Here is a 13,312-nt window from a genome sequence, read left to right as displayed (position 1 = left end):
AATAAAATGGATTCAACAGTGGCTAGATGGGAGATGCCAGAGAGTAGTGGTGGATAATTGTTTATCGGGATGGAGGCAGGTGACTAGTGGGGTGCCTCAGGGATCTGTTTTGGGCCCAATGTTGTTTGTAATATACATAAATGATCTAGATGATGGGGTGGTAAATTGGATTAGTAAGTATGCCGATGATACTAAGGTAGGAGGTGTTGTGGATAATGAGGTGGGTTTTCAAAGCTTGCAGAGAGATTTATGCCGGTTAGAAGAATGGGCTGAACGTTGGCAGATGGAGTTTAATGCTGAGAAGTGTGAGGTTCTACATTTTGGCAGGAATAATCCAAATAGAACATACAGGGTAAATGGTAGGGCATTGAGGAATGCAGAGGAACAGAGAGATCTAGGAATAACAGTGCATAGTTCCCTGAAGGTGGAGCCTCATGTAGATAGGGTGGTGAAGAAGGCTTTTGGAACGCTGGTCTTTATAAATCAAAGCATTGAGTACAGAAGTTGGGATGTAATGTTAAAATTGTACAAGGCATTGGTAAGGCCAAATTTAGAATATTGTGTGCAGTTCTGGTCACCGAATTATAGGAAAGATATCAATAAATTCGAGAGAGTGCAGAGACGATTTACTAGGATGTTACCTGGGTTTCAGCACTTAAGTTACAGAGAAAGGTTGAACAAGTTAGGTCTCTATTCATTGGAGCATAGAAGGTTGAGGGGGGATTTGATCAAGGTATTTAAAATTTTGAGAGGGATAGATAGAGTTGACGTGAATAGGCTGTTTCCATTGAGAGTAGGGGAGATTCAAATGAGAGGACATGATTTGAGAGTTAGGGGGCAGAAGTTTAAGGGAAACACGAGGTATTTCTTTACTCAGAGAGTGATAGCTGTGTGGAATGAGCTTCCTGTAGAAGTAGTAGAGGCCAGTTCAGTTGTGTCATTTAAGGTAAAATTGGATAGGTATATGGACAGGAAAGGAGTGGAGGGTTATGGGCTGAGTGCGGGTAGGTGGGACTAGGTGAGATTAAGAGTTCGGCACGGACTAGGAGGGCCGAGATGGCCTGTTTCTGTGCTGTGATTGTTATATTCTGGGTGTGGTCATTACACCATCTTCTATAGCTATGACACAGTGTTCTGCTCTTGTACTCAGTGCTCTGTCTAATGAAGGCAAACAAGTCAAATACTTTCTTCGTTACCTGTGTCACTACTTTGTACCACTAGGTGTCTCTGTTCTACAACACTCCTATAGGGCCCAGTCTTGCTCTGGTTTAATTTCCCAAAATGCATCACTTTGCACTTGTCTAGGTTAAATTATATCTGCCATTCCTTTTACTTTGCAACTGTCCCAGTTGATCTTGATCCTTTTGTAGCCTGAGACATCTTCTTCACTATACGCCACAGCATCTATTTTGGTATCATTTGCATTCTCGTCCAAACTGTTAAGATGCATGTCAACAGCAGTGGGCCCAGCATCCATCCCTGTGGCACACCGCTGGTCTTGGCCTGTAATTTGAAATACATCCTTCCATTACCATCCTGTGTCTGTTATGTGAATATTTAAGAACAGAGTGAACGGAATGAAAACTAAGATTTATATTTTAAAAAAGTAATGAACCCAATGTTTTTAGATCCCTTATTTGATTTCCTTAACAAACGTCCAATCAAAATTGATGCTCCATAGAACAGCCTCAGCCACCTCGCAGAGCTGTGTGAATGGTCTGGCTTTGTCATCACAAGCAGTGACCTTCAGTGGTAGTTCCAGCTTCAACAGGCAGCTCAGTAACATGGATGAATATTTTTGGAAGTGGAAGCTTAAAGCCTATTATCGATAGAACAAGAGCGCTTTGAAAGTGACATTGTGATATTGTATCATGAACTTGCCTTGATACTGAACCATAGACTAACCTTCCATATAACCTAAAGAAGATAGCTGCCAAGATGGAAATGTGCTAAGGGAAACTGACTTTGTCAAGCCCGATCTTTGGAAGGCAACAGAGACTCCATATCCCAGCCCTCTGGGAAGAATCCATGCCTATCTTGTTGATGTCTAACTGAGCACAGGGAATCCTTATCAAAAAAGCAGTACTTAGCTGACTTCTTAACGCAAGTTTCTTTTTCACTGCTGGAACTGTCGCATAAAAAACTTACTCAGAATGTAAATTTATAATGGAAAACCTACTTGACAAAATTCTAAGACAATCAAATATAAATGTAAATTGATTCGTTAAAAATCACTTCTTGCAGTATGACTGGTATTAAGTAGATTTGTAAAAGATTGAGCAAGTATGTGACCCAAATACTCAATGAATGATTAAAATCTACTGCTCTTGGTAGAAGCTTTTCAAGGCTTTGTGTTGCACCATGCTTTATGCTTAATTTATGATTGTTTATATATTATAAATTATTTAAGTGCAGTTTCATGAGTTATTGTGGCCCAGATGTATTCAGTTTTCATCCACTGGAAAATGAAGAGATATGGGTGAGCTTTAGCAGCCTCGGATTTTGTTCATCACTGTCCTCACTAAACCCCACATGCAGACATTTTCCAAGAGAGCTCTATTGATTATGAAATAGAAATCCAGCAGGCTTTTAGCCTCCTCCCCAGCTTGGTGACAGTGGAAGCATTTGTAGGCCTCATAGCCTCCTGAGATCACTCACACAAATAGATTAGGATTAGCTATGAATGTTCTTGGTCCATATAGCAACTGCCTAGGCCCTGCAGATCTGTTACTTTGGAGAAATTTCAATCCAGATGTCGTGTTCTTCTGGAACCAAAATTAATAACCTAGTAGCCTGTTTCATGTTACCATAGAGACTTAGATATATTATCTGCTGCACTCTTGACCAGAAACCTCCATTGTCCATTTCCCTCCATGGTTACTTCCTGAACCAATGAGTTCCTCCAGTGCTTTGTGTGTGGCTATTCAAACCATTTTGCAACACCACACCTTGGCAGCTATGATCAATGATGGAACTCTGGAATTACTTTCTTGGAAACCATAGAACCATAAAACACTACAGCACAGTACAGGCCCTTCAGCCCTCCATGTTGTGCACTTGGTCCATATGACAAAAAGAGTTCTGGGAGACCAAGAACTTGAAACACGATACCAAGCTTATGTTCCACTGCAACGCAGAGATCCCACATCCCTCTTTGTTTCTGAGATGTGGACAGCCCTGCAACAGGTATTCGAGAAGTTCCGCTACAGATGTCTGCACACATCCCTCCAAATCTATTGACTGGATATATGATGACACTCCAGTAGTTTTGTCTAACATGGCAAATGCCATACTACTTAAACAAGAGCTGGCTCTGAACTCCCTAACAGTGAAAGATTTCCAGGATGGAGGAAATGGTTTGAGGGAATTCTCCAAGTTTTCTTCCCCTTCATCTCATTAAAATCCCTGGCCCAAGTCTACTCAGAACAGAGGAGGAACACTGAGCACTATGAATCTGTATGGTGGAAATAGAGTAGTAATAATAAGTACTTTATTGATCCCGAGTGGGAAATTATTTTGTTACAGCAACAACATTTAAAACACATTTAGCAGTGGTCAGACTTAACTAATAATGAAGTACAGAATAATAAAATACACAATAATAATTTACTGATATTCAATAATAATGTATGAAATAATAAAACAGACTGTTGTACTATGATGTGTGTTCTCTTGTTACGCAGAGATGAACTTACTGCATTTGTTAGGAAAGATTTTCTGTAACGATCCTTGTGACCGTGGAGCAGAGTGAGTCTGTTCGAAAGGGTGCTCCACTGCTTATTCAGTAGGTCATGGAGAGGATGTGCCAGATTGTCCATAATGGACAACATTTTGTTTAGTGACCTCCTCTCCATCTCTAACTCAAAAGAGTCTAGGCTGTAGCCAAGACAGATCCAGCCTTTTTGATGAGTTTATTTAGCCTTTTTGCATCACCAGCACCGATGATACTCCCCCAACATAAAGCTGCAAAGAAGACTGTGCTCACTACAACAGACTGGTAAAAGATGAGAAACATCCTGCTGCACACTTTGAAGGATCTCAGCTTCCTCAGAAAATCGAGTCTGTTCATCCCCTTCTTGTAAACAGCCTTGGAGTTGGTTTTCCTGTTAAGACTGTTGTCGAGGTGAACTCCCAAGTATTTGTATTCTCCAGCACCGCAACTTTTATCTACCAGAAAGTATACAGGACTCGTCACAATCTTCTTCCTCCTAAAGTCAATCACCATCTCCCTGGTTTTGGCCACGTTCAGGAGCAGGTGACTCCTCTCGCACCACTCCACAAACTTGTCCACCAGTCCTCTGTACTCCAACTCCTACCTGTCTCTGATACACCCAACCACCGCAGAGTCATCCAAGAACTTCTGCCAGTGACAAGACTCAGATTTGTACTGAACATCTGAGGTGTACAGAGTGAACTGAAACAGAGACAAGACAGTCCCTTGTGGCGTTCCAGTGCCACTTACCACCATCTCGGACAGAACTACCTAGCCATACAACCTGGGATTTATCTTTCAGGTAGTCAGCAATCCAGGAGATATCTGTCTACGCAAAGTTCATGCACAATCAGTGGAAGAAGTACACAATTTTCCAACCAACCCATCTGCATGCTCTTCCAGGGCTATCATCACATCCATGGCAGAGTCTGCATTTTTTTCCTTGCACTCTTAATATGTTGAAACACAATGACATGGAAGCAAGTTGCCTTAGTCTGCAGGAACTGCCTAGAGGGAGCTCTGCAAAAATGGCCCAATGAGGGGTCTCACCCCAAAACCTCTACTGGTCATTTTCCATAGATGCAGTCTGACCTGCTCAGTTCATCCAACACTTTGTGTGTGTTGTTTAAGATACATGTATATTGAGATAGAGGAGTATGCAAATAATGGTGTTTGAAAGCCAAGGTTGCATAAACAGCTTTCCAATATATTTCGTGTCAGTGACATCAGGGAAGTTACAATGTAGGAAGAAGCATTCGACGGTAATATAGGCAAGATATATGAAGTTGTGAGATCGTGAGATGTTAGCAATTTGCTCCTCGGATACAAATAGATTGTTTGCTCAGCATTTGTGGAATCCCAGGTCATGTTATATATTTTTGTGATGCATCTCATTTCTCTCCCAGCATGACTCATTATCAGATTGTCTTCATATGATAGCTTACAATTTGGATTTGCTTGAAGAGCTAAAAGATATTATCATCTTCAAGCCTGAAAAGTGTGACCAAGTGAATAGATCACTAATAAGATTTTAACCCCAATTAATGATGAACAGGCTACAGTATGAACTAATTTTATTCCACAGCAATTGCATCTTACCAAAACTCCAAAATGGAATGCATTAATGGCATTATCTGTCTTTATTAACATTATGAATGAAATGTTTAGAAATTATTGCTTCACCTATTTGAAGTTGTGTTTGATTTGTTGGTGCATGGCACTGTTCTCTAACAATCATTGTTTTTGGGTAAATAACGGAATGGTTACTTGAGAAAGCGATAACACATTTAGGCTTAATTTAATTATATTCAGTATTCAAACCATGCACTAGAATTGCTGCTCTCACTGTTTGAGGACAAATGTGGCACATGAAGTTATCAGAATTGGTCGATTCAGATATAAGTAAATGGGGATTTGCTGTGATGAGGTGTCTGCTTTCCTGTCTCTGAGGTGACAGCACATTGAGTGTGGTCACTCTGTGACGTGCAAAAATTCATGGTGATTTTCAACATCCTTCATACGGCTGCAAGTTCAATGGTAAGGTGAATAGTTCAGCACTGTAGAGTTGAAAAGAAACTCCCAACTGAGCAATGGTTGGTAGATACCTACAATTTTCAGGAGGGTAGCGATGTCAGAAATATGTCATAGCTAACATATTTTGTTCGTTTCATTTCAGGCTCAAGACATACAAGTCGCATTATTGAATAGTTTGGTTTTGGATGGAGAAGCAATTTACAACCTCCTTTCCAACCCCATCCTGCTGATATTAGCCAGGACAATTTTGGTGAACTGCAGGGGTAAACTGGATCTTTTCCAGGTAAGGGTACATTTATTCCTAATGTTCTTGTGTTACAGGTATCACTGTGATTCAGAAAAATAACAAGCTTGTTTGGATCCTTTACACTTTTATTCAAGGCTTTAATGGTGGTCTAGCTCTAACAGTTTTGGTATTTTCTCTTTAATATTGTTGCTTTTTTCCCCGTTATGTTACTAACTTATATTTGAATTTCCAAAAATAAACAGTGAGACATGTGGTAAATCATAGTTAACTATAACGCTATTTTCAGGGACACTGATTACCCATATGGGTTTGAACGCTCATTTTACCTGTATGATATCAGAATGAATTCAACAGAAGCAAATGTAATAAATAAGACTGCCTCTGAACCACTGCCAGCATTCATCATAGACTGTTCAGGACCAGACAAACATTAGTCAGACTAATTTTTACCCGGTGCTTAGGGAATGCTAGCTTCTGGTATCATATGTCAATACAGTGAGTTCTGTTTATATAATCAACGTTCATTGATATATAATTTGATATTGTGGTCACTCTAGGATAAAGAGGAGGAGGCAGTAGAGGAAATGGTTGAGAGAAATTTCAAAACTTCAACTCAAGTGGCTCAAAGGGGTGGAGAAGAAGAAGTACAGAAGACCAAATCTGAAAAACTGCAAACCTCGTGGTTTATTTTGGTGCTAGATGATTGGGACAATGATGGGGAAGGACAAATATAATGAGGAATTTTGAGATACTGGGTCATTTTGGCTGATGTATGTTGATAAGTGCCCAGGGTATTGAATGAGAGAGAATTGGTGTGGTATTAATGCGGCTGTTTTAATTGAACTTCATGGAGGTTGGAGAATAGGAGGTTGGCCAGGAAAATTTAGAAATAGAAGAACTTATTCTTGATAAAGTACTTGATTTGGAACTTAGGTAGCAAGTGGGTTAGGCCATAAGACATAGAAGCAAAATTAGGCAATTTGGTCCTTGGAGTCTGCTCTGCCACTCATTCGATCGTGGTTGAAGTATTATTTTCTCTCAACTCCATTCTGCTGCCTTGTCTGTAACCTTCCATGCCCTTACTAATCAAGAACCTATCAATCTCCACTTTAAATATATTCAATCACTTGATCTTCACAGCCACCTGTGGCAATGAATTCCACAGATTCAACACCCTCTGACTAAAAAAGAATTCTTCCTCATCTGTGTTTTAAAGGGATGTCTTTCTATTCTGAGGTTGTGCTGCTACTGGAAACATTCTCTCCACATCCAATTTATCTAGGCCTTTCAATATGCAGTAAGTTTCAATGAAATCCACTCATATTTCTGAACTCCAGTGAGTACAGGTCTGGAACCATCAAACACTCCTAAAATGTTAACCCTTTCATCTCCAGAATTATTCTCATAAACCTCCTCTGGACCCTCTTCAATAGCAGCACTTCCTTTTGTAGATAGGGGATCCAAAACTGCTGACAATACAGCAAATGCTGTCTGACCAATGCCTTATAAAGCCTCAGCATTGCATCCTTGCTTTTATTATTCTAGTCCCCTCGAAAAGAATGCTCATATTGCATTTGACAGCTAACTCAATCTGCAAGATAACCTTTTAGGAATCCTGCATTAGGACTCCCAAGTCTCTTCACACCTCCTGTTTCTGAATTCGCTCTCTATTAGTCTCCGCTTTGATTCCTTCTATTAAAGTTCATGACCGTAAACATCCCTAAGCTGTATTTGATATACTGTTACTTTGCCCAAGTCCTGCAGACTCCCTGCTACCTGAGCACTACCTGCCCCTTCACCTATTTTTTTTTTATCATTAGCATACTTAGCCACAATGCCATCATTTCCATCATCCAGATCATTAACCGATTAACTGTTTCGGTTTTCAAGGGCAACAGCGATTATTCCAGTGCCAAAGAAGGTGACAATAACCTGCCTAAGTGACTATTATCTTGTGGCATTAACATCAACCATTATGAAATGTTTTAGGTGGCTGGTCATGGAGTGCATTAAAGCCTTCCTCCCAGCTAAATTAGATTTTTTCCAGTTCACTTATCGCTCAAGTCTATCCACTGATGATGCCTTAGCCTCTGCCTTCCACTCTGTCCTGTCCCAGCTGGAAAATGGTGTCTCATATGCTAGATTGCGGTTTACAGACTTGAATTTGGCATTTAACACCATCCTACCCCAGAAACTGTTGGCGAAGCTGTCCTCACAGGGTTTCAATGCCTCCCTCTATAACTGGATCCTGGACTTCTTAACAGAAAGGCTACATGTACATATATTCTGTGTGGGCAGCAACATCTTTAGTCTCACTACGCTGGGTACTTGCACTACTGAGGGCTGTGTGCTCAGCCTGTTGCTGTTTACGCTGCTGATGCATGACTTGTGTCACAGCATTCAGCTCAAATCATGTCATCAGATTTGCAGATGGCACAGCTGTGGAGGGCCTCATCGACAACAATGGTGAGTTGGAGTACAGAGAGGAAGTCGAGCGGCTGGTGGACTGGTGCGTGAACAACAACCTATGTTTGAACATGAGAAGACCAAGGAATTGATTGTGGACTCGAGGAAGGTGCAGATTAATCATCCCCTCTGCAAATGCACGGCTCCTCCATAGAGAGAGCTAAGTGCACTAAGTCACCGAGTTCCTGGAAGTTCATATCACGGACAACCTCACCTGGTCCCTTGATATTTCCTCCCTGAATATGAAGGTGCAGCAGCATCTCCACTATCTGAGAAGGCTGAGGCAAGTTAGGCTCCCAATCCCCCCCCACACTCCACCACCACCACCATCTTAACTGAACTGTACAGGGGCACCATTGAGAGTGTCTGGACAAGCTGCATCTCCGTCTGGTATGGGGGGAGCAGCGCATCGGACTGCAAGTCCCTGTAAAGAACTGTGAGAACAGACTAGAGAATCATAAGGGTCTCCCTACCATCCATTGGGGACATTTTCAGGAGTGATGTGCAGGCAGGGCTCTTAGCATTAAGGATCCCACCCATCCATCCAGCATTTCCTTCGACAATCTACCATTGGGGAGGGGATTCCAATGCATAAAAAACAAGAGCGGTTGAGATGGGAAACAAACAAGATGAAATCTGCAGATGCTGAAGTGGAAGAGATGGGGTCAAAGGTGGATGCTTGTGGGCTTCCAGAATTGAACAGCTTCTTAGATCATGGTTTTCAGTAATGTCTGAGACAGTTACAGTACTGTGCAAAAGTCTTAGGCACATGTATGTCATTACGGTGCCTAAGACTTTTGCACAGTACTGTATTTGTCAATGTGGAGCAGTGAGTGAATTATTAAATCAGGCGGGAGCAAAGCATATTGGGAATGGTTAGGGTGGAGCACTGCAGGAGCGGTGTGGGATAGGTGGCAGAGAAGGAGTGCCAGGGGTGGGGGGGGTAGTGCAAGTGCAGACCCTCCCAGCCCTGAGGCAGCAGGTAAGGTAATTTGATTCACAACAATTGGTTTATTGGTCATTATAGAGCGTCTTTCTGGTGCTTCCTGCTCCCTCCCCTCACCTACTCTTTTCCCCAACCATGATTCCCCTTTCCCTGCCCCCTTTCCACTTCCAGTCCACAATAGAGACCCATATTAGAATTAGGTTTATCATAAGACATAGGAGCAGAATTAGGCCTGTGGCTCATCATGGCTGATCCATTTCCCTCTCAGCCCCAATCTCTTGCCTTCTTCCCATATCCCTTCATGCCTAACTAATCAAGAATCTGTCAACCTCTGGGTTAAGGATACCCAATGGCTTGGCCTCCACAGCCACCTGTAGCAACAGATCCCACAGATTCAGCACTCTGGCTAAAGAATTTCCTCCTCATCTCCTTTCTAAATGAATGCCCCTCTATTCTGAGACTGTGCCCTCTGGTCTTTGACTCTCCCACCGTATGAAACATCCTCTCCACATCCACTGTATCAAGGCCTTTTTCCATTCAATGAGATCACCCCTCATTCTTCTGAATTCCTGTGAGTACAGACCCAGAGTCATCAAGTGCTGCTCATATGATAAGCTGTACAATTCTGGAATAATTTTTGTGAATCTCTTTTGAACTCTCCTTATATCATTCACATACAGTATATCATGAAATTTGTTTTGTTTTTGCAGCAGCAATACAGTCGACCCTCCTTATCCATGAGGGTTTGATTCCGGGACCTCCCACGGGTACCAAAAAATGCAGGTGCTCAAGTCCCTTACATAAAATGGCATAGTACTTGCATATAACCTATGCACATCCTCCCGTATACTTTAAATAATATCTAGATTACTTATAATACCTAATACAATGTAAATGATATGTAAATAGTTGTTATACTGCAATGTTTAGGGAATATTGACAAGAAAAAGAACTGTACATGTTCCTCCCACTCACAACACAAACAGCAAACAGACAAGACACGAGGCGAACAGTGATCAAACAACAAGTAAAACTTTTAATCATCTCTAGATTACAGAATTTCTAACACCTAATACAATGGAAATGCTATGTAAATAGTTGTTACATTGTCTTGTTTAGGGAATATTGACAAGAAAAAAACTACATGCTCCTCTCGCTCACAACACAAGAAGCGAACGAAGGATACACGAGGCGAACAATGATCAAACAACGAGTAAAACTTGTAATACCTGTACAGTAGTTGTTACACTGTCTTGTTTATGGAATAAGGATGATTTGGAGGAGGCTCAATAATACTAAAGTCAGGAACTGTGGAGATTGAGGGCTGAAGATCTTCAAGCGTTGAACGTTGAGACTTCAGAATTGCAGATGCTTTAGCTAGAAACATTGTTATAGGAAGCTGTCTCTTCTTTTCCTTTGCTTTATCATACAAATCTTGCAAGATGGCCTTTCTCTTCTGAGTTTCTGGAGCTCCTCTGGGAATGCTGCTGTGACCTTGGCATTAGCCAATGCCGATTCTCCTGTGATCTTTACATTCGTAGCGCTTTACTTAGCCAGCCAGCCATCACATTGCTTTGACCACGTAATGCTTTTTAGGAGCCATTTTTTCAAAGGAACAAAGTAGCGAACGAATGAAACGCAAGGCGAACAATGCTCAAAAAACGAGTGCTGGAAGAGCACTTCCAGGTTTTCTCAATTTGCGGTTGAATGAATTTGCGCATGCGGAACTCGCGGATAAGGAGGGCCAACTGTACATAAAATTACTACCGTTCTGTGCAAGTCTTAGGCACCCTAGCTATATGTTTGTAAATAAGATTTTTGCACAACACTGGATACAGATTTGTGGAGAGCTATAAAAAGAAGGATGGGATAGCGAGGTGTTTTTCAGTCACAGAGAATGTCACTCAGTTTCAATTTGGCTGATTCAGTACAGTGAACGGTGAAAATTTAACTGAAGAAATTCCAACATAGCTGTGGGATAAATGGGTATTATCATTGTAATTGACAACATTGCAGTCTTGGGAGGGAAAAAAAGAGATTGATTGGTGATCAGGGCAAAAATTTGCTTTACACAATGGTTGAGGATTATTTGGGAAATCGATCAATAATGCTGGTTTAAAAGAATGTGACAGTACTTGAGAAACAAATGTTTGTAGATTGATAGGGGTAAGAAAGGAAGCTAGATTATCTTTTAAGCGTGAATGAAAAAGGGAGCTGGAGGCAAGTTACGTAGAGGATAACAGATTGGAGAAGGCCCAGGGGTTGATCAGAGCGAGTCTAAATATATACTGAAGTTGAGGCAAAAATTCCGTGGAAAGCTTGAAGGCCAATAGCAGATGGCATTCTATGACAGTGATGAGTCATGTCACCAGATGCATTTGGGGCTTGGAGTAATCAAGCTGGATTTATTCCCCTTGTCCAGCTTGTCTGAGATGGTGCTCTCACCCCGCAGCCATCTGTGAGTAGGGTGGCAAGTTTGACATGGATTACCAAATTAGTCTTAATATAAAAAGTTATGATGGATGGATTTGAAAAGACAGCCTCGCCTGCACATTATTATATTATAGCCTCTGTGCTCTTCATCTGCTAATCTTGTTATTGGTATACAATGATAGATACTCCAAACTGGACATGGCAACTAAATCATTATTTTGTGAGAGTTTAAACCTTTAGAAAAAAATATTATTTGTTAGTATTGTTCTGCCATGTACCACGTGTTATCTGTTGGCGAATGATATGATTGTGTTGTGACACTGTCATTGGGAGGCATGAATTCAGTTTGTTTCCTGTATCCTGCAATGAAGATCTCTGTTGGATTTGGGATTTATGTTTTCGGATGACTTCTTGAGATGGAGATTTTATTGCATATGTGAACTTGAGGTTGGTGGTGAAGCTGCACCTAAGCAGTTAGAAAATAGGTGCAATAATGGAATAATTTCAGGACAGAAACCCAATCCTGAGCTATCCAAAGCTATTTAAAACTCTTGATCTCGTTAGTACCTTTTACTCTCTTCCAGCTATCTCTTCCTTTGAATGACCTGCTGGAAAAAATGACTGCTTCATTGAAGTTCCAGTAGAAGTGGTAGAGCCAGGTTCGGTTTTGTCATTTAAAAAAAAATTGGATAAGTATATGGACAGGAAAGGAATGGAGGGTTATGGGCTGAGTGCAGGAAGGTGGGACTAGGTGAGAGTAAGCGTTTGGCCTCCGTGCTGTAGTTGTTGTATGGTTATCTTGCTGTGTTATACAACTTGTGGTCAGCAGGGGGGGGTGCCTGCTTCACCTGCTGCTGTGTTACGGGGCACTTACTAGCTGCTATTTTCGATCATTACTGCCACCTACTGAAGAATTGCCTCTGCTGTATTTGTCCAATCTGTTTCAATTACTGTTCAACCTTTTTTTCAAAACTTTTTCATAAATTGCCTGAAATGACTTTTCAGAAACAAAGGGAATAGTCAATCAGGAATGTAAATACCATGGATTCTGGTTAATTGTGCCATTGGCTAATCGGAAAGTCGCTTATTTTGTTTGTTTACGTATTTAGCGGTACAGCATGGTGCAAGCCCTTCTGGTCCTTTGAGCCATGCTGCCCAGGCAGCCCCACAACCCCAATGACCTGAATCTAACCATGGGGCAATTTACAATGACTAATTAATCTACCTGGTATGTCTTTGTGACCAATAGACACTGCACTGTGCTTAGAGCAAAAAGTTTTTAAGTAGCATCAGTTGTGTGTGCTTTTGATATGTTACCCATTTGGGTCAACCCGTGCGAATTTAAAAAGCAGTTCAGTCAGTACAGTTTGTCATTGATATTTGGTGAGATGTTTGCAGTAAGACAATTCTGAACTGTTTTGCTCACTGCCATTTCAGGTACTTGGGTCTGGCAATCCCAGAAACAACTAGGAAT

At 41.3% G+C, this 13,312-nt stretch overlaps 1 protein-coding gene across 2 annotated transcripts in view; it reads left to right on the top strand.

The window, feature by feature from the left end:
* The window catches only part of ttc27 (tetratricopeptide repeat domain 27), a 250,402-nt gene that overhangs the window by 28,018 nt on the left and 209,072 nt on the right, over positions 1-13,312 (top strand). For both annotated transcript variants that reach the window (XM_059985627.1, XM_059985628.1), the window contains one exon: positions 5,889-6,029. In XM_059985627.1, the coding sequence (XP_059841610.1) occupies positions 5,889-6,029 (141 nt within the window). The remainder of the gene's footprint in view (positions 1-5,888; positions 6,030-13,312) is intronic.

Source organism: Hypanus sabinus, chromosome 12 (genome assembly GCF_030144855.1).
Source record: "Hypanus sabinus isolate sHypSab1 chromosome 12, sHypSab1.hap1, whole genome shotgun sequence".
Lineage (NCBI taxonomy): Eukaryota > Metazoa > Chordata > Chondrichthyes > Myliobatiformes > Dasyatidae > Hypanus > Hypanus sabinus.
The sequence above is the reverse complement of the archived record's forward strand: the minus strand, read 5'-3'. Positions and strand labels throughout refer to the sequence as shown.